General features: G+C 51.0%; 1 protein-coding gene across 1 annotated transcript in view; it reads left to right on the top strand.

Moving 5' to 3' along the window:
* DLGAP2 (DLG associated protein 2) overlaps positions 1 to 26836 on the top strand; it is a gene marked incomplete at its 3' end in the record, with an annotated part of 702831 nt that overhangs the window by 146908 nt on the left and 529087 nt on the right. Inside the window, exon 3 of the mRNA XM_082680415.1 lies at positions 18018 to 18072. Within this exon, the coding sequence (XP_082536541.1) occupies positions 18018 to 18072 (55 nt within the window). The remainder of the gene's footprint in view (positions 1 to 18017; positions 18073 to 26836) is intronic.

Raw genomic sequence — 26836 nt, 5'->3', positions numbered from 1 at the left:
AGCTGTCTTCATTTTTCATGAATCCCAATGCATTTTCTGATTTCCTTTTTGATTTGTTCTTTGTTCCATTGGTTATTTAGGAGTGCTTTGTTTAATTTCCACATATTTGTGCGTTTTCCAATTTCTTTCCTGTTATTGATGTCTAATTTCATTTCATTGTGATCAGAGAACATAATTTGTGTTAACTCTCTCATTTTAAATTTGTTGAGCTTTTTTTATGACAGTGTATGGTCTGTTCTGGTGCATGTTCCAGGTGCGCTTGAAAAGAGTGTGTACTCTGTTGCTACTGTTGGGGGAATGTTCTGTAGATGTGTCTTTGGTCTAGCTGACTTACAGTGCTGCTTAAGCCTTCTGTCCTCTTGATCGTATGTCTAGTTGTTCTACCCGTTATTGAAAGTGAGGTGTTGACGTCTTCAGCTATTATTATCAACATCATTTTTGTCAGTCTTTGATTCACGCACGTTGGTGTTCTGTCATTAAGGTGCATATATATTTATAATTGTTATATGTTCTGATGGGTTGGCCCTTTTATCATTATAAAATGTCCTTTTTTATGTCTAGTAACACCTTTTATTTCAAAGTCTGTTTTGTCTGCTCTCGCTGCTGCTGCTGGAGCTGGGGGTTGGGAAGAAGACAGGCTTCTCTCCGAGCAGCATCCCGTCTCGCCAGGAACTGAGCGCTTGGTGGGGGGGCGGCAGCAGCCTCAGGTCCTCTCGGCTTGCCGGTCCGACGGGGAACCAGCACATCTCCGGCGGGCAGGGCTGTCAGGGCCCCCTGTCCTCAGCACACTGGTGCCACGCGTGGGGCCGGGGGGCGGGGAGGAAGGGGTCCCGACCCTGCACGCGTTCACTGGTGTTGGCCCCGTCCGGGGTGCAGGCTCGGCCTCCCTGAGCTGGGAGGAGCGGGAGGGAGCAGATTCAGTTCCAGTACCACAGACTCTCATCTTTCTCCCCAAATTTGTGCAGATTTTCCTCACTTGCTGTTTGTCCTCAGGACCATTTCCAGAGGCTGAAATGTTGTTTTCATTTATTTTTTTGCTATAATCTTCACACCTTCGCTGGGAAGTGGGCAGCGGGGTTTTTTTGCGCTGTCATGCTGGAAGCCGATCTCATTTTTAATGATAGAGAAATCTGAGCCTGTTTAAACGCTCGTGTGCAAAAGTCAGTGGTGGGGGCAGGTTGAATATGTGGGCAGAGATGGGACATCAGGGACGCAAGTCCTTTTAGGAGAACGTGGTGTCCAGGACACATTGGGGGTTCAGTGTCAGGTACGTGGGATGCGTCTCTGACGTCACAGGGGTCAGGGGACGGCTCGTCGGTGTTGTGGTCCCTGTCGCCGTCTCTGCTCTTCCTTGTGACAGGGACGAAGGTTGTGGGTCGGGGCGCAGCGGGGGCGAGGGGGATCGTGAGGCTCCCACAGCTGCTGGGAAGTGAGAGGGAGCCAGCGTTTCCAGGAAAATGCGTTAGGATTTGCAGTTAGGGGGCGGAGGGGAGGAGTCTCACATGTTTCAATTCGAGACTTTTCAGCAGACAGTGGTTATTAACTCGGCTCAGGATTCCCCGTTAATCTCGTTACACTGGTGGTGCATGGAGTCCCAGATGGATGGTGTGCTGGTCGACGGCGGCTTGAGGGGGCGTCTGTTTCTCTATGTCCTCAACAGCACTAATTTCTTCTTGTCTTTTTGATGAGGGCCATTCTGACATCAGACAGATGTGAGATGATGTTTCACTGTGGTTTGATTTGCATTTCCCCGATGATCAGCGATGTTGAGCATCTTTTCATGTGCCTGTTGGCTGCCTGTATGTCTTCTTTGGAAAAATGTCTATTCATGCACTTTGCCTGTTTTTTAATCGGATTATTTGTTGGAGAAAAGGAAACCCTAGTACACTGTTGGGGGGAATATAAATTGGTACATACAGTATAGAGGTTCCTCAACAAATTAAATATAGAACCACCATATGGTCCATCCATCCCATTTCTGGGTGTGCATCCAAAGGAAATGATATCAGTATCTTGAAGGAGGTATCTGCACTATGTGCTCATTGCATTAGTCACAGGAGCCAAGACGTGGAAGTAGCCTAAGTGTTCGGTGACAGATGAATGGATAAAGAAAATGTGAGGGTCAGGATATCCTGCCGCTGTGGCGACATGGATGAACCTGGCAGACGTTTATTCTAAGTGAAATAAGCCAGCCAGAGAGAGACAAATGCTGTGTGGCATCACTTATATGTAGAAACAAACACAGAAGCTTATGTCATCGAGCAGAGAGAAGAATGGTGATTACTTGGGACTGGGGGAGGGGCGATGGGGAGACCTTGGTCAAAGGACCTGAACTTCCAGCTGTAGGACGAATAAGTTATGGGGAATCTAACATGCAGCGTAGTGACTACAGTGAATAATACCATATCGTGTCCTTTAAAGGTGCTGAGAGTAGGTCCCAAGTGTTCTCAAAGCACACACATGCACACATGCACACACATGAGTCACGTCTGTGAGGTGAGGGGCGTGTCCATTAACTTGATGGCGTGATCATCTCACAGTGTACACGTGTATCAAATCATCATGCCTACACTTTAGATTACAGTGTTATTGGTCACTTGCTCCTCAATAAACCTGAAATAAATATACCCAGGAGGCTTCCAGGGTCCATACTGATGAAAGCTGGCTTGGTCATATGTTAAAAGGTCATGGTTATTAGTTTAACCTTTTCGTCTTTACAAGGATAGAGATGCTGTCGGAACAAATCTGGTCTAGGATCCCCGGAGGAGTTGGGTTCTGACCTGTTTAGTCCATGGGCTACAAGAACGAGGCCAGAGGAATGTGCTCTCTCACCGTCCCCCCGCCCCCCCGGCCTCTGGGCGGAGGGTTCTTTGCTCTCTGACTGTCATTTGCAAAGACCAGTTTCACGCTTGTCAGCCTTGAACTAGCAGCCATTCTGTTGTTGGAACGTCCGCCAGAGGGACAGGCTCTTCTCGGGGAGCGCAGGGCGTGCTGAGCTGGGGACCCGAGGTCCGGTGGTGCCGGATTTTCTCCATCAGGCCCCCCTCGTGCGGGACCTCGTGCTCCACTTCTCATTTGTGCTGAGGGTACCTTCCTGCTCTGAGGTCAGCCCTGCCGCGGTCGGTACCTGGCCCCAACCCTCTGGTTTGTCCCTCGTCTGTCCCATCTCGTCTCTGTGGTCCCTGGGGAGCAGAGCCCGCCTGAGTCTGTCAAGTCGTTATTTCTGCCACTAACGGCCCCCTCCACCCCCCGCAGTCTGTCCTTCTCCTACTTGGCAGAGTTCCAAGAGTGGATAAATGGCATCACTGATCTTCCCCACTCCATACCGAAAAGACGTGATTGCTGCTGGGAAAGCATGTATTTGAGTAGTTGCTGCTGACAAACACCCCCAGAGCCTCTACTGGGAGCCTGTGGTCCTCACCAGCGCTCCCCCCTCCTCCAGGGGGGAAGGGCAGTGTCCTCCCGCCGGGGCTGCTCTCATCACCGGTGTCCCTGGCCCTCCTTCCTCCCTTTGACCTCTTTCTGTCAGGTTTGTCCCCTCTTCTCACTCCTTTGGCCGGATGACCACCCTGGAGCCCATCTCCACGCTTCTCGCCCTCGGCCCCGGCGGCCAGGCTACCCTCCTCCGCTGCCGTTGCCTTGTGGGTCCCGGGACAGCGTGCAGGCTCAGCTACAGGCTTCTGTCCCCGTGATGGAACATTCGTGTCCGCCACGGCCCTGGTAACACAGTGCGTACTGCTGGCGGGACTCTGCTGAGAACGCCGCCCCTTTCCTGCTGCAGGTTCCACGTCTTGACACGAACGAGCTCTCCTCCGAGCAGCGGCACCCACAGCCTGCATGCGCCGTGCTCACGCATCGTGGGCCCCCCGGAGATGGCGCACAGCAGGCGGGGGCTCGTATGTGGCCCAACAGAGAAGTGTGATCCGCCCTCACCCGCAGAGCCTCAGGGATCGTCCCAAGAACTGGCAAAAATTTCATGCAGCGTGACAACAGTAATAAATCTGATCGTACATACTTTAAGGTAGAATAGTTCTTTTTAAAACAGTTCAGCAAAGGGACTTCCCTGGCGGTCCAGTGGTTAGTACTCCACGCTTCTGCTGCAGGGGGCACGGGTTCTATCCTTGGTCGGGGAGCTAAGATCCCGCATGTCGAGTGACACAGCCAAAAGAAAAAATAAGTAAAACAATTCAGCAAAGTTCTGCAACCTAGAATAGGGATTTTTACTTTTTAGAAAATTAATAGGCAATCTTTCCTTGAGCTGGAAAACTCTCTCCAGGCACTCATAGATCTGCGTGGACTTAGTCTCCCCACGAATCTCATTTATCCCGTGGTTTTAGGTGAGACGTTTGCCCCCTATAGTTTGGCTGGTTGTAGGATATTTTATCAGAGAACCTGGTTCCTCTTCTGTTCCATATTGCTCAGATTACTAGATTTTGAAAGCAAAATTGCAACTGAAACCGTTTAAGAAATACATCAGTAGAAATAAATGTAAAAGAACACAAAGTTTCCCCTCTCCTGACCGGCCCAACTCCCTTCTTATTGGTAACACTCAGTCTGTCGCTGTGATGTCCATGAATAACCTGTGAAATGTAACAAAAGATGTTAGCCGCCCCCCACCTGGCTGCATTTCCTTCCTCAGGACATCTGCGTCCTTCCCACCAGCAGTCCCAGGGGTCTGTGTGGTCCCTGCGTCTAAGGCCAGGACTGAGCTGCTCTCCCCCGTCCGGGCCCTGGAACCTTGGTGTCGGGGGTCAGGCAGGACCTTTGTCTGTAATACTTGAAATGGCGCCTTAATAAATATTCTGAGTGAGAAATGCCTCCCTCCCGACACACGTGTGTGTTTCTACGCACACACTCATGGGCACCTGCACACACGCACACACACCCACACCATGTTAGCATCCGGTCACCGTGAGTGGCACCACCGGTGCAGATGGTGACCAAGACCCAGCGGGTTTATCTATCCAGGTGGCTCCTTGCGGGAGCTGGTGTGCGACACCCCATCTCTACTCCCTCCTCGTGCCCCGACGGCTGTCACTTCTGGTCGTTCCCACGGGGGCGGTTTTGCTCCGTCAGCGTCTCCGCTTCTGTCTGTGAGTCGAGCTCTGCGGACGGCAGGCTCCCTCACACTCAGCAGACGCACCACCCGCATCTGTGCTTCGCGTCCTTCCTGTGTCATCGGATGCGTGAGCCGTCGCCGCGGCGTCAGGACGCAGAAGCTCCGGCCCTCTGCCCGCGGTCCTCACCCTCGTGCGGACTCAGGGCTTGGTAGGGTGGGTCCTGGGCACCGCGTGGGACGGACGGTTCATGGGCCCCCGAGCCACGGCGGGTGGAGCGTGGCCTGTCTTGTTTCCATCCCGTGGCTGCACAGAAAGTTACAGAAACGATCCTTAGACGTTCATTTTCTCCTAGAAACATTTAAGAAAAGCTGCCCCCCGCCATCAGGGGAGAAGCTCCTCCTGCAGGATGTCGTGGGGACGTCAGGGTGCTCGTGGTTACTGTTGGCCACCGAGATGAGATGCGAGTCCAGTGTTTCCTCACCTTCTCTGACCCTGAATCTCCCCCCTGCCCCACCGTGGGAGTGTAATTTGAGAAACAGGGTCCCAGCCGCGTGGAGAGCTAGAAATCTGGTCGTCTCGGCTTCTGTGCTGTTGTGGTCACTTTCCTTCCCGGCCTCCAGAAGGCGTTGCTCTCCTCCACCTGCGTCGACCTCCCATCTGTGCTCTGCTCTCCTCGGGGTCGCGTCGCCTTGCGGACCTCTTTCCGCACAGTGCCCCTTCTCCAGGGAATGGAACACGTGCTCCTGGGCAGGGCCCCGTGGCTCCAGCCTCCCCAGCTTCCGGCGCTTCCCGGTCCCCCAGACGTGTTTCCCTGGTGGTGGTCTCCCCTTCTTCCTCTCTGTCTTCTTCCTCACCCCTTTCCCCCTTCTTCTCCCCCCTCCCGTTAGTGTCCTCACGTTTGGGGGTCTGTGGGTCCATCCCCCCCCAAGCACGCCTTGGGGCTCAGGCTGCCCGTGGATGGCGCCCTCCTGTTCGGGGCCTTATGATGCTCTGGGCCGGGAACACGGGTATAAAGAGATGCAGCTGCAGCCCGTGGGGGTGGTGCTCCTGGCAGGGGACACAGTTAGTGCCATGTGGGAGAGGTGATAAAGGTGACCAGGACCTACGTGGCATGAAAAGTCAAGGAGGGTATTTGATTTAAGCTTAATTTGGGAAAATGCTCGAGATTTCAATAGATGGAAAAGAGGAAGGGAGGTTGCCGGGTTGGGGTTGAGAGGCTGAGAGTGTCCGAAAGGTCAGGCCGTGGGAAGGATGTAAAGGATGCAGCTGGGAAGCAGGTGCAGGCAGGACAGAGGCGCGGGCTTCCCTGTGTCTGTGCTGTCCTCCTGGGCCATCAGGTGGCAGGCGGGCTGGAGGAGGTCAGCCGGGGTCGTGACCCTTTCACCCCCAAATGCGGGCGGCCTCAGGGCTGTGGGGGAGGGGAGCCCCTCATCCGCGGGAGTCTCAAGGGGGCTTCCCCGAGCAGGCGGGGAGGCAGTCTGGGAGCCCACGAGGGCCTCAGGAGGGGGCGGGTCCCAGGAGCACCTGGCGGGCGTGGGAACGTCTAGGGTACACGATGGGTAAGGACGCGGGACCGAGGGTCCTGTCGCAAAGGGAATTGTGGGACACGTTCTGGAGTGAGGAGCATCCCTCCCGCAGTCGACCCGGGGCTGGGGAAGGACAGGAAGACATCCCAAAGGTTCCGACACGCGGCTGGGGTGCGGTGGGGAAACTCCTAAAGCTCTCAGCTGACCGCGGGGCAGCTGTCGCGTAACAGCGCCGCAACGTGTGGGTGAAGAGGCCGCCTCGCACCCGATAGGACGGCTGCCGTCAGAAAACCAGAAAATAGCACGTGTGTTGAGGATATGGAGAACAGGGACCTCGTGCGCTGTCGGTGGGAGCGCCAGACAGTGCAGCCACTGTGGAAGCCAGCGTGGAGGTTCCTCGGAAGATTACGAGTAGAACTGCCGTACGATCGAGAGATGTACCCGCAGAACCGAGAGCAGGGAGGCAGGTCCCTGTCCCCCGTGTCCTGGCAGCTTCATTCACGGCAGGAGAACGGTGGGTTGATTATGAGGAGTCGGCCACGCGATTATGGAGGCTGATGGGTATGTGCACATAGATGTGTATGCTTACATACAGGCACACACCTGCACACGTGCACACGCAGTGTCTGTACATCCTGTTATCCAGTTGGTTCTGCTTCCCTGGAAAACCCAACCAGCGCGGCAGTTTTCTCCATTCTGTAGAAAAACACTCTGGAACAGCCCTGAAGGATGGTTTCCTGCCTTTTAACCCAGAAAAGGCGATCGATTAAGTGAACATCTTGGTTACACATGGTCCGTGCACTCACATTTTCTTACGCTGCAGATAAATTGAATAACATTTAGTTAAATAGATGGGACCGGTATGCACCCTTGTCTACAGTAGAAAAGTAGGAAAGACGATCGTGAAAGGAGACGGGGGCGGAGGCAGAGCGAGCCTCAGGGGCCTGGGCAGGGTCGCCTGGCAACCGGGACGGGATCCCTTTTGAGCAGAGACTGGTCCTCCAGGTAGGAGGCTGTGGTTTCCTGATGGAGCCCAGCGCCCTGCGGCCTGTGTCTGTGACCTGGGAGCCACATGTCCTGGAGGGTGATGGAGCCCACCCTGTGATGGGTGCTGGCCCAGCTCTGGGCCCTGGCCATCCCTCAGGGTGTCCCTTCCTCGGGGACGAGGCTGCCCTGCCTCTTCACCCTCATCTGAGAGCAGCTGGTGAATCCAAGGAAGGTTCCAGCCTCTTGGGAGGCTCCACGTTCCACGCATCCGACCGAGGCTTTGAAGGTGCATGGGGGCCTCTGTTCTCGCTGAGCGGGTGGAGACAGGCCGTGTAGACACCATGAGGCCGTGCAGGAGCAGGTGTGGTTAAGGAGGGCCCATGGTGTTGATTTTAAGATCCCCGTTAGACATCCCGGGGTGGCAGCAAATAGGCAGCGGGACATGGTTCTGAATCCAGGAGAGAGAAGGTTACGGCTGAGGTGGAGAAGCTGAGTCGTCAGGTGGTTTAGGGCCCAGGGAGGATGACCTGGGCCACGAGCACAGACGGGAAGAGACAGAGGCTCCAGAGCTGGGAGGCCAGGAGGAAGAGAAGGCCAGCAGAGCGGGGAGGGGACACCCCGGCCTGGGAGGTGACCCTGAGCGGAGTGGATTGGGTGGGGTTCTGGGATCGAAATCCCAGGGTTCCTCTCAGAAGCTCATGGGGAGGGGCAGGAAGGAGACAGGTAAGGGATGAGGTACTTATTTTATAACATTGAACGTGGAATTCTTTGGATTTTCAAAGAAGTCAACCACTATTAGTTTTACAAGAATAATGGAGCTATTTGAAGCCCCCAAAGCATATTTCAAATGTCGGTGGCCTCCACTTCCTTTGAATTCCGTGGACTGAATTCTCTGGGGCCAGATGACCCCACATCAAGCCTCCCGTTACTGGGAGGCTACAGGACCACGAATTTAAGTATCTGTCCTTTTTCAGTGATCTGTTAAAAAAGTTAGAAATGGTGTTTCTTCTCATCATTTAAATTGTTATGCCTTTTCAGATCTGTTTTATACGAATATAAGTTCTCAATTAGCTCTTAATTAGCTCTTAACCTCCTCAACCAACAGTTCCTGAAATTTAGAAAAAGCTGCAGTGAGCGCTGGTGTTGTGAAACAGCGAGTCCAAACTCGTTCTGCGCCAACGCCCGCTATTTTTAAGCTCAGATGTTCTGTAAAAAGTTAAACGGTCTCTTTGATAAGAATGGAAATATCTTGGTCATTTTCCACTTGTAACGGGGAGGATGATTTTGGACAAAATGCATGTGTGTGTATGTGTGTGTGCGTGTGTGCGCGCACATGTGTGCCCGCTTGTGTGCGTGTGCACGTGTGTGTGCATGCACGTGTGTGCGCACGTGTGTTTTGGAACTTTCTATCCATGGCTTCCCCTCTGCAGTCAGAGGACGTGATAATAAAGGGCCTGCTGTGCTTCACGTTCAGAAGTCGAGCCTTTGACTCTGTGAGGCTTGAAGTCAGGCCGTCCTGGGGGGCAGAATCTTCCAAACCCTAGAGACCCTGTCGCACACCAGAGTCACCTCCTCAGACCCCAGAGGCTGGTTCTGAGCTCCACTTAGCGGGCAGGGGTCGTGTTCGGATTCCCACTGCCGGGAAGAGGGGAGCCTCAGGGTGACCCTGGAACGAGCAGTGCCCGCTCTGGTCACCTCCGATGGAGGGTGCTCAGTGAGGGAGGGAGCGAAGGGCCCCACCCGACAGGGCTCCACACGGGCACGGGGAGGGGTGGCGAGAGGGGCCGCAGATCCCCCGTGTCCTCCTGCTGTGTCCAGGCCCTCCGGGGACTGGGTGAGGCCCCCCACTGGGGAGGAAGACCTGCTTTACTGGGTCCGCTGGGTCATGCTGGTCTCACCTAGAAACACCCTTAGACTCGCCCGGGGGGACGTTTAATCTGGACGCCCCAGGGTTGGTCAAGTTGTGTGTAAAACTCCTGTGCACGGACCAGGTCTTGAGGACGTTTCTGAGCGGAGGGAAGCGCCCAGGTTGGGGCTGAGCACGGCCTGCCTGCTGTGGGGAGGAGGGTGGGGCTGGCCTTGGAGGCCAAGCTCAGGGGCCCCCCCCAGAGTGGGCATCCAGGAGAAAAGATGGCATTTCTGGCCAGAGTTCTGATGGCGCAGAGGCCTCTGGGCGGGGTCCCGCGTGCCCTGCCCCCTCTCGGAAGGTGGTTCCCTGAAGGGGGCGGGGTCCCGCGTGCCCTGCCCCCTTTCGGACGTGGTTTCCTGAAGGCTGGGAAGTGCCCCGGCCGTGCCCCCGCTTGTGCGGCTCTCACAGCACGTAAAGATCCAGCCAGCAAACCACAGCTCTGCTGGGGGCTGAGTCCAGGGACGCCGCCCTGCCCTGTCCGGAGCTGTGGGCCTGGAGAACCGTCCCCACGGATGCTGAAGGGGCGGAAGCTCTGCTCGGACTCCCGGTCCCGGCACCCCCCGGCCTCCTCGCGGCTGGTACTTGATGGAGAGGATGCCCAGGCAGGGGCTCCATCCTGGCTCTGATGGGGCCGCGTGGACCCCCAGCCTCCTGGGTTGTTTCTGTGCAGCTGAGAGCGCCCCCGCCATGAAAGCAGACAAACCTCGTGTGGCCTCAGCGAGGCGTTTGCACTGCAGCCCTGGGCACGGCTCCCTGGGGACCTTCTGCCCGTGTGGTAGGGCCAGCATGTCGCGGAGCTGGCACGCGTCGGGGCCTCCTGGACCCTCAGCAGACCTTCGCGGAGGGCCGGGGGGTTGGGGCCACAGGGGTGTGACGCGGTGGAGGGCCCCGTCTGTCCACATCGGTGTGTTTCTGTGAGTGACACAGCACACCGTCCTCCCCATTGCCTCCCCGCCCCGGACTAGAGGAGAGGCCTGTGTTGTTGCCCTGAAAGTAGCGCTTCTGTCGTTGGAAGGGACATCAGCGCAGCTTTTCATGTTTTCTTAGTACTGTAGCAGTGGAAAGGGGCGATTCATTCCATCTGGTGAGTTGATTTTTAATTTGTGTGTTCATATTTATCTTTTTATTACACAGCATGCTATTAAATCATAAAGTCTTTCCGTGGTGTGTCTGTGAACGTTTGTTTTGCAGAGTAGCTCATAGATCGCATTTCAGCCTGAAGGGCTGAGACTTGGTTGGTGAAGTCACCCCAAGTCTTAGTCTGATTGATTATGAACCACTGTCCTCTCCTTTCCTCCCAGAGAGGCCAGCCAGCCCCGCAGAACAAAAGGCCCTGTCTTTCTGCTTGGAGTAGGGGGCATGGGGCAGCAGTGTCTGTTCACTTTGTGATGAAATGAGAAATGCCTCAATTTCTGGTAAAATATATGCATTTTCAAAAAGACTTTTTTTTTAAAAAAAAACATCTTTATTAGAGTATAGTTGCTTTACAGTGGTGTGTTAGTTGCTGCTGTATAACAAAATGAATCAGATATACGTATACATATATCCCCATATCCCCTCCCTCTTGCGTCTCTCTCCCTCCCACCCTCCCTATCCCACCCCTCTAGGTGGTCACAAAGCACCGAGCTGCTCTCCCTGTGCTATGCGGCTGCTTCCCACTAGCTATCTGTTTTACCTTTGGTAGTGTATATATGTCCATGCCACTCTCCCACTTCATGAACAGTTTTAGGTTCACAGCAAAATTGAGGGTGAGGCACAGAGATTTCCCTGTCCCCCGGCCCTCCCCCAGCCCACTGTCACCATCTCCACCAGATGGGACATTCATTACAATCCACGAACCTACAATGAATGATACATCATCTTCACCCAGAGTCCCTGGCTTACATCAGGGCTCACTCTTGGCGTTGAACATTCTGTGGGTTTGAAAATGTATAGTGACTTGTATCCATCATTACAGAGTCATAGAGAGTAGTTTCACTGCCCTAAAAATCCTCTGTGCTCCCTCTTTTCACCACTGATCTTTTCACTCTCTCCACAGTTTTGTCTTTTCCAGGATGTTATAGAGTTGAATCATACAGTCTGTAATCTTTTCAGATTGGCTTCTTTCACTCAGTTGTATGCATTGAAGTTTCCTTCATGTCTTTTCATGGCTTGAAGGCTCAGTTCTTTTTAGCTGAATAATATTCCATTGTCTGGAGGGACCACGGTTTATTTATCCATTCACCCACTGAAGGACACCTTGGTTGCTTCCAAGTTTTGGCATTTGTGGATAAAGGGTGTAGGGTTTTGTGTAGACCAAGGTTTTCAGTTCCTTTGGGTAAATACCAGGGAGCTTGACTATTGGATCATAGGATAAGAGTATGTTTACTTTTATGAGAAACCCCCCGACTGTCTTCCAAAGTGTCTGTGCTGTTTGCATTCTGATAGGTGTGTAGTGGTGTCTCATTGTTGTTTTCATTTGCATTTCCCTGATGACATACGACGTGGAGCATCTTTTCTTGCTTACTTGCCATCTGTATGTCTTCCTTGCTGAGCTGTCTGTTAAAGTCTTTGGACCATTTTTTAATCGAGTTGTTTGTTTTCTTGTTATTGAGTTTGAAGAGCTCTTCGTATATTTTGGATCACAGGTTTTATCACATGTGTCTTTTCTCCCAGCCTGTGGCTTGTCTGCTCATTCTCTTGACAGCATCTTTCAGAAGGTTTTAATTTTAATGAAGTCCAGCTTATCAATTATTTCTTTCATAGATCACGCCTCTGGTGTTGTATCTAAAAAGGCATCACCATACACCCAAGGTCATCTGGATTTTCTCCACGTTATCTTCTGGGAGTTTTATAGTTTTGCCTTTTACGTTTAAGCTGTGACCTACTTTGAGCTCATTTACGTGAAGGGTGTAAGGTCTGTGTCTAGATGATTATTATTTTTCTGCACACGATGTCCAGTTGTTCCGACACCGTTTGTTGAAGAGACTGTCTTTGCTCCATTGCGTTGCCTTCGTTCCTTTGTCAAAGGTCAGTCGACTATGTTTATGGGGGTCTCTTCTGTTCCACCGATCCATTTGTCTCTTCTCTCACCAGCACCACACTGTTTTCATTACTGTCACTTAAATATAAGCATTTGCCTCATTCTTAACTCCTTATTGCATGTCCCTTTATAAACATAAAGTGACTCTGGGTCAGGGCTGGGTTTGCTCGGATTTTGTTCTAGCTTTTAACTGTGTGTTTGCTTTTATCTGGATTTAACTGTGTGTTGAGTAGGTAGGTGAAGCCTGAGTTTCTAGATGTGTCTAAATTGTAATGAGATAGATGTAAAAATGTCTAGTAGAAGTACTTGAATTCAAATAGGGTCTTGGTCGTTTTAAATTTTCTCTCCTTAAGGACATTTTAGTCTGCTTTCCTGTAGTTGTAAAAATCATTGTGCAGACTTACCATGCACTACTTTATGTGAGTTAATTGTAAGTTCATTTAATTTACACGTGTACATACTATAAAAAGAGAAGTAGTTTTAAGAGGCTTATGATAGAGGGTAGAGTCAGCTGCTTCATACCCCCTTCATACCTTGCCCTGGACCCAGAGACGCCGTCCCCATTCTTTCACCATTTCCCCCTCCCCTGACTTCCCGCTGCGGCCGGGGGAGGTTGGGGCTCCCCCTCCCCAAATGCCCAATGTGGTTACTTTGGGATAAATTAGTAGTTAGTACTTATATCACATTAAATTGATAGGATTGTGCCTTTTTGGTAACATCTTTCATTCACCGTTAATTGCCTTTTTTAAAAGGCCTGGCTTTCTCTTTAATGTCTCCATCGCATTTTCACCTCTTTCCTGCGTGTCCAGCCTCAGCCTGCTGTCCGTCTGGGCAACGTCCCCCCCCGCCGCGTGCTGGCCCACCGCCCAGGCGCCACGTTGGGACCCCTGCCCCTCCGTGACACCCCCGCCTCTGGACCCCTCGGGTCCTCGCGGCGGCCACAGAGAACGTCCTCTGGCAGGAGCCTCTTGGGGGTTCGGTGGGTCATTTAGGAAGACCTGGCTCTCCTCCTTGGCCCTTCATCTCTCTTTCAACCATGGCCGATGTTGGGGGCAGTTTCCCCTAGAATTTCCAAGGCCCTGTTCCCACATTTCCTGGCATCCAGTGTCCTGCACTTGGGTGCGTTTGGAACCCTCGTTTTGTGCTGAAGTTTCCCTGTAGTGTGCGTGAGGCTGGTCCTTCTGTGTTGGGTGCCCCGGGGTCCTGTCGAGTCTGAAATTGTCCCTTAGACACGGGGCCTGCTGTGGCTTGTCGGGTGCTGTCTTCCCTTCTGTTTCGTGGACCTTTCATTCTGGATGAGCCGTTGGTCAGATACTCCAGGGATGGCCAAATATGGTTCTGTTCTCTCTTTTTTTCTCCTAACTCTCTGTATTTTTTTAAAAATCTACCTTCTGGGTGATTTCCTTGAATATTTTTCAACTCTTTATTTTTCTGTAAAAAATTTGGTTCTCCTGTTTTTAACTTCCCGAAGCTCCTTGTTGTTCTGTGAATTTTCTTTTCATAAACTTAACGTCTTTTTCTTGAGTCACGGACGAAATACCTTCTCTCGCTTTCTGAAATATTAATTATCATTATTTGAAAAGTTCTCTTTTCCCCTGTAATGTTGCGCTTTTCTCTCATTCCAGTTTTCTGTCTGTTTTAGTGTCTCTCACAGTGGGAGTTTTCTTTAACTGTGTGATGATCCTCAGCTGTAAGTCCTAATTAAGTGAAAGATTAAAATTTACGGACAGTGTTTTGGTGGATGAGTGGGGCTTGTTGGCTGGAGGAATTGACCACACAGGGACCTGATGGGAAGCCGGAGTTTCCATTTGGAGGCCCACGTCACAGGGGGTATTTTTCTGTTTTTCAGAGGAGAACGGAAGGGTGAGGGTAGGTGGGGGGAAGCCCAGCCCCTCTCGTTCCGGAGGAAGGTGGGAGGAGGGCTCAGGGGAGCCAGCCAGCCATCAGCTCTCCTGTCTTCACCCAGGGCTCTGCTGGAGCCTGCGCTGCTCTGGCTTCCCCTAGTTCAGCTCGTTCTCTGGTGGCTGGAGAGGGGCTGGGCTGCGTGTGTGGGCACCTGGAGGGGCCGCACTGGGTGAAGGTTTCCAGCGGCCTCGCTCCTGCCCTTGGGGCCCCTGCAGGCACCTCTCCGGAGGCGGCCGGGTCCCCGACTGCCAGCTCTTCTGAGAGAGCCGTGTATCTCACAGAGACACGCTGCAGCCTCTTTCTTCTGTGCTCGCGAATCCTGTTCTTTCTGTGCCTGTAGATTTTTACTGTAGTCGCTCTGCCCACTCAAAACTTGACCACGTGCACCGACGGGACAGTTTCATTAGACACGTGGCCGTGTTGCTTGGGCGCAGCCTGGGCACCCGTGGTTCTTCGGGCTGAGCAGGTGAGCAGTGCTGGGAGCGCGTTAGACGTGCGGTGTCTGTGTGCGTGCGTGTGTGTGCACACACGTGTGTTTAAAGGCGCAGCAGAAATCCACGGAGAATTTGGAGCAGAAACCTTGTTATCAGGTGTCCTGAGGTATAACTGGTATACAAAGCCGGCGCACATTCAGGGCACATGGTTTTTTGCGTCTGGACACTTGTACACACCTGTGAGCCCCTCGGCACAGTCAAGGTCGTGGACACCCGCGTCTCCAGGAGGTTCCTCACACCCGTTTTTGTGGGGAGAGCACCTCGCGGGGCGCAGACAGTGCCACTGAGGGGGCGCCCCCTGCAGTGGGTCTCGGGGACACCACCCCACCACGGGGAACCTGGAGGAAAGCCCAGGTGCTGAGAGGAATGCGACTTCCGGGGCTCCGGCCCCTAGTCCCCGACGGGATCCCTGCAGTCTGCATACGGCCCCCGGCGATACCCACGCAGGCGGTTTCTGCCCCTTGGCTGGTGTGACTTTACTGGTTTTGGTCCTTGTAATTCCTGTCCAGGCCTGCCGGGTGACGGCCCAGGGTTTGAACGTCTGCCCGGAGCAGTCCTGACCCGCACCCCAACTCCGGCCCTCCTGCCGCAGCCTCGCCCGCGCCCGTGCTCACGAGCAGGGTTGCATGCGGTGACGGCCCCGACATCCGGGGCAGTGACATCGCCTGCCCTTGAGCACGTCTGTCCCATCCACTCTGGCCGGTGTCCTCCTCGCGTGCACTCGGTCCACCCTGCCGGCTGCCTGGGAGGTGAGAGCAGAGACATGGGGCCCACGTGTGTGCTGCGCCCTCCGTCCGGGCAGCGGCTTCGGGGCCTCCACCCTTCAAAGCCAGAGGCACCGAGCATCCTTGGCCTGCGGGGAGCTGAGCAGGGAGCACCAGGGGTCACAGACAGCATTCGCCCAACCTTCACGGGGAGACGCCAGCAGGCACCGGACCTCCGCGTTCCTGCTACCACCACCTGTGAGCAGCATCCCCGCACCCTCGTGGGACCGGCCGTCCTGGCGACACGACGTGGTGGGGGCGGCTGTTAGGAGGTGACGTGGCCTCTTCTGGGGACTAAGCTAAGGTGGCTTCGCCAACGTGCCATTGGACTGAACATGTAGTAACGTCCTGACACTGAATTGCCATCTGCATCTCACAGTGGAACAGTGTTATTTCCTGTTTAAACAGCATAGCTCTTCACTTGTCCACGAGCCTTGGGAACCGAGGGGGTCCAGTCAAAAGTGGTGTATTGATTGGAGCCCACCTGGCTTCCTCATGAGGCCGACGAAAGTGATGACACGGGAAAGAAGGGCCCAGAGAGCAGAGGATGGTCAAGGAACAAGAGCAAAACTCAAAAAAAACTTTATATTTGGAAATAATTCCAAATGTAAGAGTTAGGAAAAGAAAACCAGGACCCAGAGTCAGAGGGTGCCGTGTAGACGGAGGATGCCGTGTAGACGGCAGGTGCTGTGTAGCCGGCAGCGGAGGCTCCTGCTGTACAGGGGTCTTTCCCTCGGCCCCGCCCACTTCCTCTCACAGAGATGCTCATTTTGGTCGCGTCTCTCTCGGGTGTAATTATTACTCTTTCGCATCCCTTGGGGCTCTGTGGGGATTCTTTTTTTTTTTTTAAACATTTTTATTGGGGTATAATTGCTTTACAATGGTGTGTTAGTTTCTGCTTTATAACAAAGTGAATCAGTTATATGTATACATATGTTCCCATATCTCTTCCGTCTTGCGTCTCCCTCCCTCCCACCGTCCCTATCCCACCCCTCCAGGCGGTCACAAAGCACCGAGCTGATCTCCCTGTGCGGGGATTCTTTAAAACCACTCAGATCTCCTCATCAACCCCCCCCCCAGCTTTAGCACCCATCGACTGTTCTTGTCTGATCCCACGTTTCCGACAGTGATTAGGCCGTAGTCTTAACTATGGATAGGTAAGCCAAGGAGCGTCCCTCTGGAAGTGGGTGTGTTGGCTTTGGAATCAGAAGGGATGCAGATTTACAAGGAGCCCAGGATGTGAAGTGTGTGTATGTGTGTGTGTGTGTGTGTGTGTGTGTGTGTGTGTGTTTGCACAGTTGGACATCAAGGGCTGGGAGAGATGAGTGTCAAACATGGTCCCAGGGTTTCTTGTCTCGACGTAGTGGCATCGTGAGGGCGTGGAAGGGAAGGGAATCATTATTCTGGAGAAAAACTTCTGCATTCATTGAACATGTTTACTAGAGCCTGTTGTATACTCAGCAGACCCTGCGCTGGTCGAGGGCAGCGTTGAGACTGCAGCGTCTTTGCAACACCCGCTTCTCCCCTCCACTGCCTGATTCATTTGCTCCAGAGGGGCGTAACGCATGCTTCCTGGATGAGAACGTTGGGGTTTGTAATCAGGGAGGTCTGGGGAATGGTTGCAGCCTCATCGGTAGAGGACTTAAGACGGAAGTTCAGCTTTTCCCCTAATTGAGTTGAGAAAGCATAGTCACGAACTTCCCACAGAGATCTCTTCAGTCACGAATTCTTTTTAAGTCTGCGCTTTGCAGTTACCTGACAGCGCTGACGTTTCTTGGGAAAGCCATTTTTCATTATTTTCACCTTCCTTTTGCTTATCAAATAAGATATTTCCTTCACCTTTTACTACCGAACTGTGTGTGTAAACGCAGGCTTTTCTTTCACATTTTCTTTGTGACTCATCCTTGATAAAAGCGTCTTGGCTTAGATCCTAGAAGATGGACCCAAGGAACTGCCCCATGAAGCCTCCCTTTTCAGGCTCTAATTGCATCTCGTATTTTAAAAGCCATCACAGAATTGGTGGGCCCATTTGCCTTCTTGTAGACATCCCCTGAGTGCAGCTTTCAAGGTGCTTTGAGGACCCATTAGAGACATACATTAAACAGAACTCCATTACCGTCCTAGGAGCAGCATATATAATCAGCACACTTACCTAATCTGATTAACCTCTTTGATGAAAAATGTATGTATCAGAATTTTTCAGTACTGTTTAATTTGTTAGATCGTTCTGGGCATGTTGACTGTGCAACACTGAATGGCCTTATTAGAAAAACACTTGCAACGGTTAATGAGACACCTTTCTCCACCTGAATGATAACCACATGTCTTTTATTTATTTGTTTTGAAACAGGTTTTGCCTGGCATTCTGCAGAAGCATTGCTGTATCTTACCAGACAGGAACACAGGTAAATGCATTTTGTTCTTCTGGTTTGAGATTCTTGGTGTTATATCCGTGGAAAATTGAGAAATATGATTGCCTAATTTAGATATCTTGGTTTTCTAAGGTGGTTGTCTTATATATTGACTGAAACAAGCAAAAAACAAACGGATGATTCAGTTCTACAGTGAGTTGTGACTGGAGCTCAGAGACCTGTTTTTATTTGAAGAAGGAAATAGATTCAGAGGATTGTTGCCTTGGATTTTGAAGGGAAACCGGTCGTCTTATAAAGCTGAATATCTTAATTTCAAAGTTGTTTCCGTTGTGGATGGTATTTATTAAGGCAAACCACATTGTTGGCTAGCGTGGCGTGGCTTTGGGGGCTGTTTGCAGTCAAGGCTTTCCTGGCAATCAGGGTAGGAACTGGCCAGGTATCCTGTTCTTCAGACCTCGAGGACCTCAATGAATCAAACAATAGGATGGATATCTTGAAGTGGGAGATTCTCTGACCCTGTGATTTCTCATTGTCAGGCAGATGTATGTGGTTAGAGGTTGTAAGTAAGGTGGTTTGTATTACTTTTAAGGAAACACGATGGAGGGAAAAAAGTCTGAAAAAAAATCCTTTGGAACTTCGTTGTTTTCAAGTTAAACAGAGAATTATTTACGTGAAGCGTGTTATCCTGTGGATCTGGGTCTCACTCGTTCTAACTTAAAGTGTTTTATTCAGAGACTCAAGTCCTGAGGAAAAGATTGAGATGCTGCTTCTTTTTTGCACAGGGTTTTATCAGAGTTTATTCATTTCTAGAATCAGTTGTGTCCTGCCAAGTATGTCTGTCTGTGTCCCAGGATACTTTTGCAGGCTATGAAACAGAGGCTTCTGACATTTCCTTATGTGTTTTCTAGCTAAACAAAATGAATCAGAATGGGCTCTTCTGTGATAATTAGAAGAATGTAATCTGTTGGGAATTTCTCTACTTTTATCATAAACAGCATCTTGACTTGCTGGTTTGTTTACCGGGGTTCCATTCGTAACTTACAAGGCACTGTTTTATACCATGCAGTCCAATGTAAAACACAGAGTATTTTGGAAAAATAAGATCTTAATTTTTTTTTTAACTTATGATTATGGATAGATTATATTACCGACTCTATTATTTTTCAAAAAAGTTCATAGACCTGTCTCTGTTTTGGTTCTGCCCGATCAATTACGTCTCAGCTGCAAATGTGAACAAATTCACTGCTTATAGGGAAGTTTGTTTAGAACGTGGTTAGATTTTTTTTGAGCCTCTTTCTATTTTCTGAAAGTCTTGGTTAGTCATGAAAATATGAACAAGTCACACGTGAAGAAACAAAGATTTTGCAAACTGTGTCTGTCAACAACTGTGAGTATAACACAATTTAAAGTTGGAATGCATTTTCCAGATAAGTTTCTCTCTTCCAGGTGAGTCATTACTGATTCTGAGAAGCATCAAAAATAATGACAAAATCAATTAAAAGTTAAGTACTGTTCTGTGGGGATCTGAGTGCATTTTAAATATTGAAATGAGTTTCTTCTATTTTTAGACAGTTTGTTGTATAAGAAGTTTCAAGTTCACATAGCAGATATTTCCAAATTGAGACACTTTATTTGCTTTTCATAAGAATGCAGGTAACCAACCTCTAGAACCAAGAAAGCTGCCTTCCATTATGACCTGAATATTGATGCCATCCACTAGGCAGATTCCTTAAAAATATTTTTATGTAATAGTGTTTCACTTTGAAGTCACTGCCGAGGACTTGAGGCTGTGACCTTAGGTGTGGAAATGGGAAAGAATCATATTAAATGGGGAGAAAGAGGAATTGGCTGAAATTACAGCTTTTAGAGGTGAAAGATGTGAGAATTTTAGTTTTTCCCACATAATTTGATCTAATATGTCAGAAGCTGCTTAATTATTTAGGAAATGTTTGGAAATTTCTTCAGACTCAGACACGGTGGTATTGCTTTTGCATTTTAATGGCAAATAGGGTCCTTAGGAACTTGAATGCCATTTGGTTTTACCTTAGTGGTTTTATAGAAGACTTTTCAAATTTTTGATTAAGAAGATCAGCTTTGGACTGTGTAGAGGGTTTCATTTTGGGATGATACAAAACATTCTGCAGGTGGATGGTGGCAATGGTTGCACTACAGTGCGAATGTACTTAACGCCACTGAACTAAACGCTCAAAAATGGTTAAGATAGTAAATTGTACGTTACATGTAGTTGACCACAATTTAGAAAAAAGATCGACTTTGGGATGAATCATGGCTTTTCGTTTTGTTTGATTTTTACTTATTTTAGAAGTACTGTATGCTCCAGTGACTTACGTATGTTGTAGCTGAATGTCTGGAAGAAGACCCACCTGTTTTCTGGTGTCTCATTGCTGATACGCTCAGCGGGGCTGCGGGGAACTGTAATGAGGCCGCCCTGCTCTGGGGTCAGCTTGGCTGCTGTGGGACACAGAATTCATCCTTTCTCCTGCTATTTCGATACCTGTGATCATTTTGGTTCATATGATGTGAAGAACCAGACTGAATTCTGTTGAGCGCCTCTGTAGATGACCTTATTTTTCATGTTTTTCTTGGAAACACTGGGAGTTGGGTGCATAAAGCGTGTCTGTTGTGAAGGAGGAAACTTCCACGCAAACACACACACACACACACACATGCACGTACCAGCCCCACCACAGACACACACACACACACACCTGCCCCATCACACGCACATGCCCCATCACCACATACACACACACACACACACACACACCTGCTCCATCAGACACATACACACACACACCTGCACCACCACTTACACACACACACACCTGCCCCATCACACACACACACGCACACACCTGCCCCATCACACACACACGCACACATGCACAGACCCGCCCCGGGCTCTGAGCTTTTCTTCCCGTTCACGTCGCCTTGACTCTCTTCCCTTGTTCTGGTGGCTCAGTCGTCCTCTTCCCTGCTTTTGCTCCCGGCTCCTCAGACGTGGCAGTTGGGTTTTTTGGTCTTTTTGTATCTTGTCCAGAATTTGCCCCAACTGCACAAGCATGCAGTTATTTTCAGTGCTGTACAGTTTCTTTGTATCTGTTGCTTGAGGAGACGTGTGTCCAGGTGCAGGCCCTGCAGCACAGGGGCCCAGCCTGTCTCAGTATGACCTTTGTCAGAACGGCTGCTGAGAGGCTGTCCCTGGGTCCTGACCTCCTTCACCCCGTCTGGGAGGAGCTGCCTCCGAAGGGCCAGGAGCTGGGGAGGCCCTTTGCTGCAGTGGGAGGTTGGCAGGTTGGTTCATCTTCCCTCTGCCGCTCCACGTCTCACGGGTTCGTACACGACTTACATGTAACGACCATCACGTGACGCGTCTGCTGTACCTCCCGTAGGAGAGAATGCAGACTGTGAGCGTGTTTCCCAGACGGTGTGCCTTCGACCAGTGAAGGGGCTGGGGCTCCTTAGTCCTTGGTGGTCTGGATCCCATATCGGTTTGTCAGTGCCATTCCCTCGGAATCTCCATGCCATTTGGGACAATCAAGCCTAGGCAGGAGTGAGCTTAGTAAATTCTGTTTTCTTTGGGCGGCACAGTGGGCTGGGGTACTGCCCCTGAGCTTAGTGGTCTCACAGCATCTACTCCCCCGTCTATCAGGACACAGCCTACTCGGCTGGTACAAATAACTGGAAGTTACAAGAATGACTGATTTTGCAGTAAAGCGGCAGGGGTACTTACTTATGCAGACTTTCATAATAACAACTAAATAATGAGGCGTCAAGCAGGTTAAGCACGTGGCAGTATTTGACTTTTGAGATACATTATATCTCCACAGGGAAAGCAGAATGATTGTGAAATAAGCTATATATAAAAACCGGGGGGAAAGATTTTAAGTACTTTCCATATATTCTATGTCACTGATCTTTGCGTGTTTGCCAGCCTGTGGCGTGGTGTCCATGAAGACTCAGTGTTACTGACCTTGGGTTCCCCCCAGTGATGTGCTGGCGGCACTTAACCTCCAGCCTCAGGCGCCTGGTGCGAGGGGGGCGGGAAGCCGCGTGGGGTGTTGGCCCATGTCTGGGGTGTACACACCTCGCCGTGGTTACTGGACATGGGTTCGGGAGGGGTCCTCACTGTCCCCAGGCGCCAGTAGCAGACAGAATGCCAGTGGTCTGAACCTGGTGCCAGTGGTCAGAGCTAGCGAGCCTAGCTCTCGCCTTCACTTCTGTGTCCAACTCCTGAGGGGTTAATTCAGGGGCCGTGGTCAGCCTGTGCTCCCCCCGTGGGGGCAGGCTGTCCCGTTGTGTGTTGGCGAAATAAAATCTGGGATTAAAATTGAACGTTTGCAATGGGGCGCTTAGTTTTAAAAAGCTACATAGTAAGTACTCTTGCATTTGTATTTGGGGGCTGAGTGTGTGTGCTCCGTCATGCGAGGGTTCAGGCGCCTTTGGGGCACTGGACCCAGTTACACAGTATTGAACGGTGAGCAGGGCTGTTGCCATGTGGACGGCCATGGGAAGCTTCATATTGAGGTCAAAGGCAGAGGGGACATAACTGTTGAAATCGTGGGAACGGCTGCTCTGAGGAGTCCTAAATCCCCTAAGTTTCTTTTGTGTCGAAGGTTATAAAAAACCTTTAATGTCACATGGACAAGTGAAGGAAAATCAATGAGTATGTTTGCTCCCTTTGCTGCAGACCTGTCTGAAGGAGAAATTGTGCCCAGTGACGGGTCCGGTGAGAGTTTGGCAGTGAGTGTATCTGGGGAAATAAAACGCTGTTTCATTAATTTCACGCCTAACTTACGTGTGATTCTTAGATCTGTGTAGACAGTGATGTGACCTGTGTTCAATTTAAGTTCTCACATGAATGGTGGACGTTACGCCTTGTGTTTTTGCAGTGTTTCTGGTTTATAAGGTCTTTTATATTTATTCTGGCTAGTCCTACTGTTTTCTTGTGAGATAGGAAATGCTGCCCCCGTTTTGCACATCAGTAATTAGACCCAAAGCTGTGTGTGAATTTCACTGTCACACAGCTGCTGAGTATTTTGCTGAGACCCAAATGCAGGTTCTCACTCTGAGTCAGTATATGATTCCATCATGACCCTTAATAAGTCCTTCATCTTCCAAGTGTGGGTTTCCCATGAAATATGGTGAAAGAACAAACTGGTGTAGACTGGGAATCCCGATGCAGGGAAACAGGGGGAGGGACTGCCAGCAGGGCCTCTGGAGCTTCAGAACGCCAGATGGGGGAGTACACCAGGTGGCTCTGTTGCTGAAAAGATGTTCAGTCAAGTGGAACATTTTCACACCTGGGATGCCTCGCTTTTTCCAAACACCAGGTGAATGGCATTGTAACTTACTAGGTTAAACATAAGATGTCTTGTCTTTAGAAGATCAAATCCTTCAAGTAAGTTTCTTTTACCCAGAGACTGAAATTATTTATAATGCCTTTTTTCTTTCCAAAAAGAATGGTGGTTGTGCAAATAGGATGCCAGATGATATGATTCATAAACTAAGAATAACTAAGGCAGTGCCGAGCTGAGCTGGATGAGGAAAGTGAATGTCTCAGCCATGACGACGGTTTTCCTTCCAGCCTGTATCTTGATGATCCCACCATGCTGGGGTGAGAACATGCTTCCCCTTGCTACACCCCCTTGCTGTCCACCGACTGGAGAGGGATAAAATCCTCATATGCTTAAAGGGCTTTATTTCATGCACTGAACAAGGCTTTATTAGGAAACTGGACATGCTAGTAAATTACCGCCAGAACGAAAGGCTGTGGATCCAGAGTTTTAAGGCCAGAACTGTTCTAGTCCACGCAGCTTATTCTTAACCCTGGGGGCCGCTCAAAGCCTGGCGGGCATCTTTGTGCCATGTGGGAGGGTCAGCCCTTTGGGAGGTGAGGACCCTGAGCTAGGCTGGGTTTCAGCCCCAGCTCACCTGGAGCAGATGCTTTTGTGCAGAGCGGAAATTGGCCTCCTCACCCTTGAGCCAGTGATGTACTTACTCCCTCGGGTTAACGGTTACAGCCGGGTTAACGTGCAGACGGGAGGTTCTGTGGCTCAAGGCTGAACATTCTGTGGCTCCTTCTTCGCTGAGATGTTTCCTGAGTGAACCTGGCATTTGACACCAGATATAACGATGCCCAGCTCGTGGGGCAGACCTGTGGGGCTGTGGGCTCTTTATACCTTAGATGCCAGGTGGACCTGAAACCGCTTCTTCAGGCAGACCTCCAGCTTTGTCTGCAGGTGCCCCCGGGGCTCGCATCGCCTGTAGGGACAGCATCGTGCCGTTGGCCATCCTCTGCACCAGAAGGGCACCCGGTCTCCAGGATGTGCCCCTTCCTGGAGAAGGTGAACAACTGACAGGTGTGAGACGTGTGACACGTGTGGAGTCACGAGCTTCTGCGTTGCTTGTCCTACTTGCGAGGAAGAATGAAACGCTTAGCCACACACTTTCAGGAGTGAAGGGCTGTAAATAAGAAAGCAGTTTTTTATGTCATCCATTTGGTCCGTTTCCCCACTAAGAATACTTGCTGAGGTTTGGACGTGAACATTGTCTCCAAAGAGACTCCTGCGGATGAGGGGTGGTGTGAGTCGAGGGACAGGAGCACAGGAGGGGTGCGTCTGGTTCTCCTGAGGGGCCCTGGGCTCTGCTCCCTGAAGGAGCTTCGGCGGCCCCGCCGAGTGCATTCTGGGGCTGAGACAGCAGGCGCCCGTTTCTCCCACCTGGAGGCTGTAGTCCAAGATCAAGGACCCTGTGAGGCCTCTTCCTGGCGCGTCGAGGCATCTCCTTGCTGTGTCCTCATGTGGAGGGCAGAGCGGGTGTCTCTCTGGGGTCTCTTCTCACAAGGGGACTAATCCCACCACGAAGGCCCCCGCTCACGACCTCATCACCTCCCAGAGGCCCCCTCCTGACACCTTCAGGTCGGGGGCCAGGGCTCAACCTGTGGATTTGGGGCCCACAGCAGCCCTGGCCCGTCAACTGCACGCTTACAGTGAGCAGATACTCTCTTCTTCTTGGACCCTGTGAATTGTGTGTGAACCGCCACAAGGTTGGTTGGGCCATTGCTTTCAGACGTCTTCCCAATTGGGAGGAATCCAGTTACAGGCAGCAGAGCTTGCGTACGGTGAGAGGTGGGTTGAAAACATCCAGAATTCCTGACAGGTCCCCCGTCAGGAGGCAGGGTGTGGTTCCCGACCCTTGAACCTGGGCTGGCCTCGGCCTCGGGCTTGATTTGGCCAGAGAATTAGGAGGCAATGATGCTGTCTAATTCCGAGCGAGGCCTGCGGGTGTGGCCAGTGGGAGGCCTGGGGTAGCCGTCTGGGGGGTGGACCTCCACAGGGAGGGAGAGGCCCGGGACGCGGGCGTGAGTGCAGCCGCCTCGTGCCTCCGAGCCATTCCTGCCGTCTGTCCTACGCTGGACGCCCGGCCGAGCCCAGCCCGGGCCGCGGACCCGCAGAGGGACGAGCGCCCAGGTCGTTGCTCTAGATGCTGAACCCAGGTCTGGTCTGTTAGCGTCAGCAGGTGAGTTAACGCGAGGGCGTCAGCTGCAGCAGCTGCAGCTGAGGGTGAGCGGAGAGGAGCGTGTCCACTGCCGGCGTCCACGCCCGGGACCTGAGCTTCCGAGCCGTATCCCCTGTAGGGAGAACCTGCTTCCCCAGGAGACCTCTCCCAGCCTCGATTCTTCTTGTCTGTGATCATCCCGGGACGGCACCCACGAGATTCTTTTGTGAAGTAAAGTTGGTCAATGTGGATAAAGTTACCAAGTTAATTGACACCGTGACCGTGTCCTGACCTCTGGGGACAAATTCTCGGGTCAGTTGTGTATATGAAGCCACGGAGAAGATGCGCTGCTGCAGATGAGGTGTTGGGATCATGGGTTTAAATCTCAGTGAACTCGCTCAACCTTCTGAGCGTTTCCAAACCTTGAACCTCAGTCTCCGCTGAATTCTGCAAGTCTTTTGTTTGCACACGTGCTTATGGGATGTGCAAGAATGTCAGGCTTAAGGCTCCTGGTTTAAAATGTTGGTTGCAGCCAGTCAAGGTCCTTTAAAATTCTGAGTGTTGGTAATTCCTTGTCAGCCTTTAGTAGAAATTACGGTGCACAGAGTCGTCGGAAGCCTCTGCTGAGAGATGGGCTTCTATAGCGTCCACGTTTACTCCCTGACCTTCTCTGATCAAGTGGCTTGGGCAGCATGTGATTCCTTGTAAAAGACAGTGAGATGACATACCCCAGGGGTGTCAGTGTCTGTGACAGTGGTCTGTGGTGACACCGCCCATAAAGTGGCCATTGCCGTCGACCTGTCTTTAGTTACATTAACTCACAGCTGCTGGTTTAAGTTCTTAACTAAAGAAACATTGTTACATCCTTTATTTTTTTTTCCTTCGTGCATTTTAGACATATAGATGTTTGAGTTAAGACAAACTGGTTTGAATTGAAGATAAACTGCTATATATTTTATGAGTTATTGAAAATATCAAAGCATATTATTTTTAAAAACACCTTTAAATCCATCTGTACCCTCAGGCTTAGAAGCTGTGTTTTGAAAGGAGCTCCCTGTAGTGTATACAGAGATCAAAGTACAGTATTGTACCCATGAAACATATACCATAAGCCAAGATCACCTCAATAAAAATAATTCATGTTTAAAAACCTTGATATGGAAAACGCACTATAATTTGATATTGAGTTGACAGGATTTGACGTGGTCATTGAAATTGGCTCAACGTGTGACCCGGGATCTTCCAAAAATCGTCCCAGAGAAGCCTGGTGGGCTGG

Source organism: Grampus griseus (genome assembly GCF_964374135.1).
Source record: "Grampus griseus genome assembly, chromosome: 21".
Lineage (NCBI taxonomy): Eukaryota > Metazoa > Chordata > Mammalia > Artiodactyla > Delphinidae > Grampus > Grampus griseus.
The sequence above is the reverse complement of the archived record's forward strand: the minus strand, read 5'-3'. Positions and strand labels throughout refer to the sequence as shown.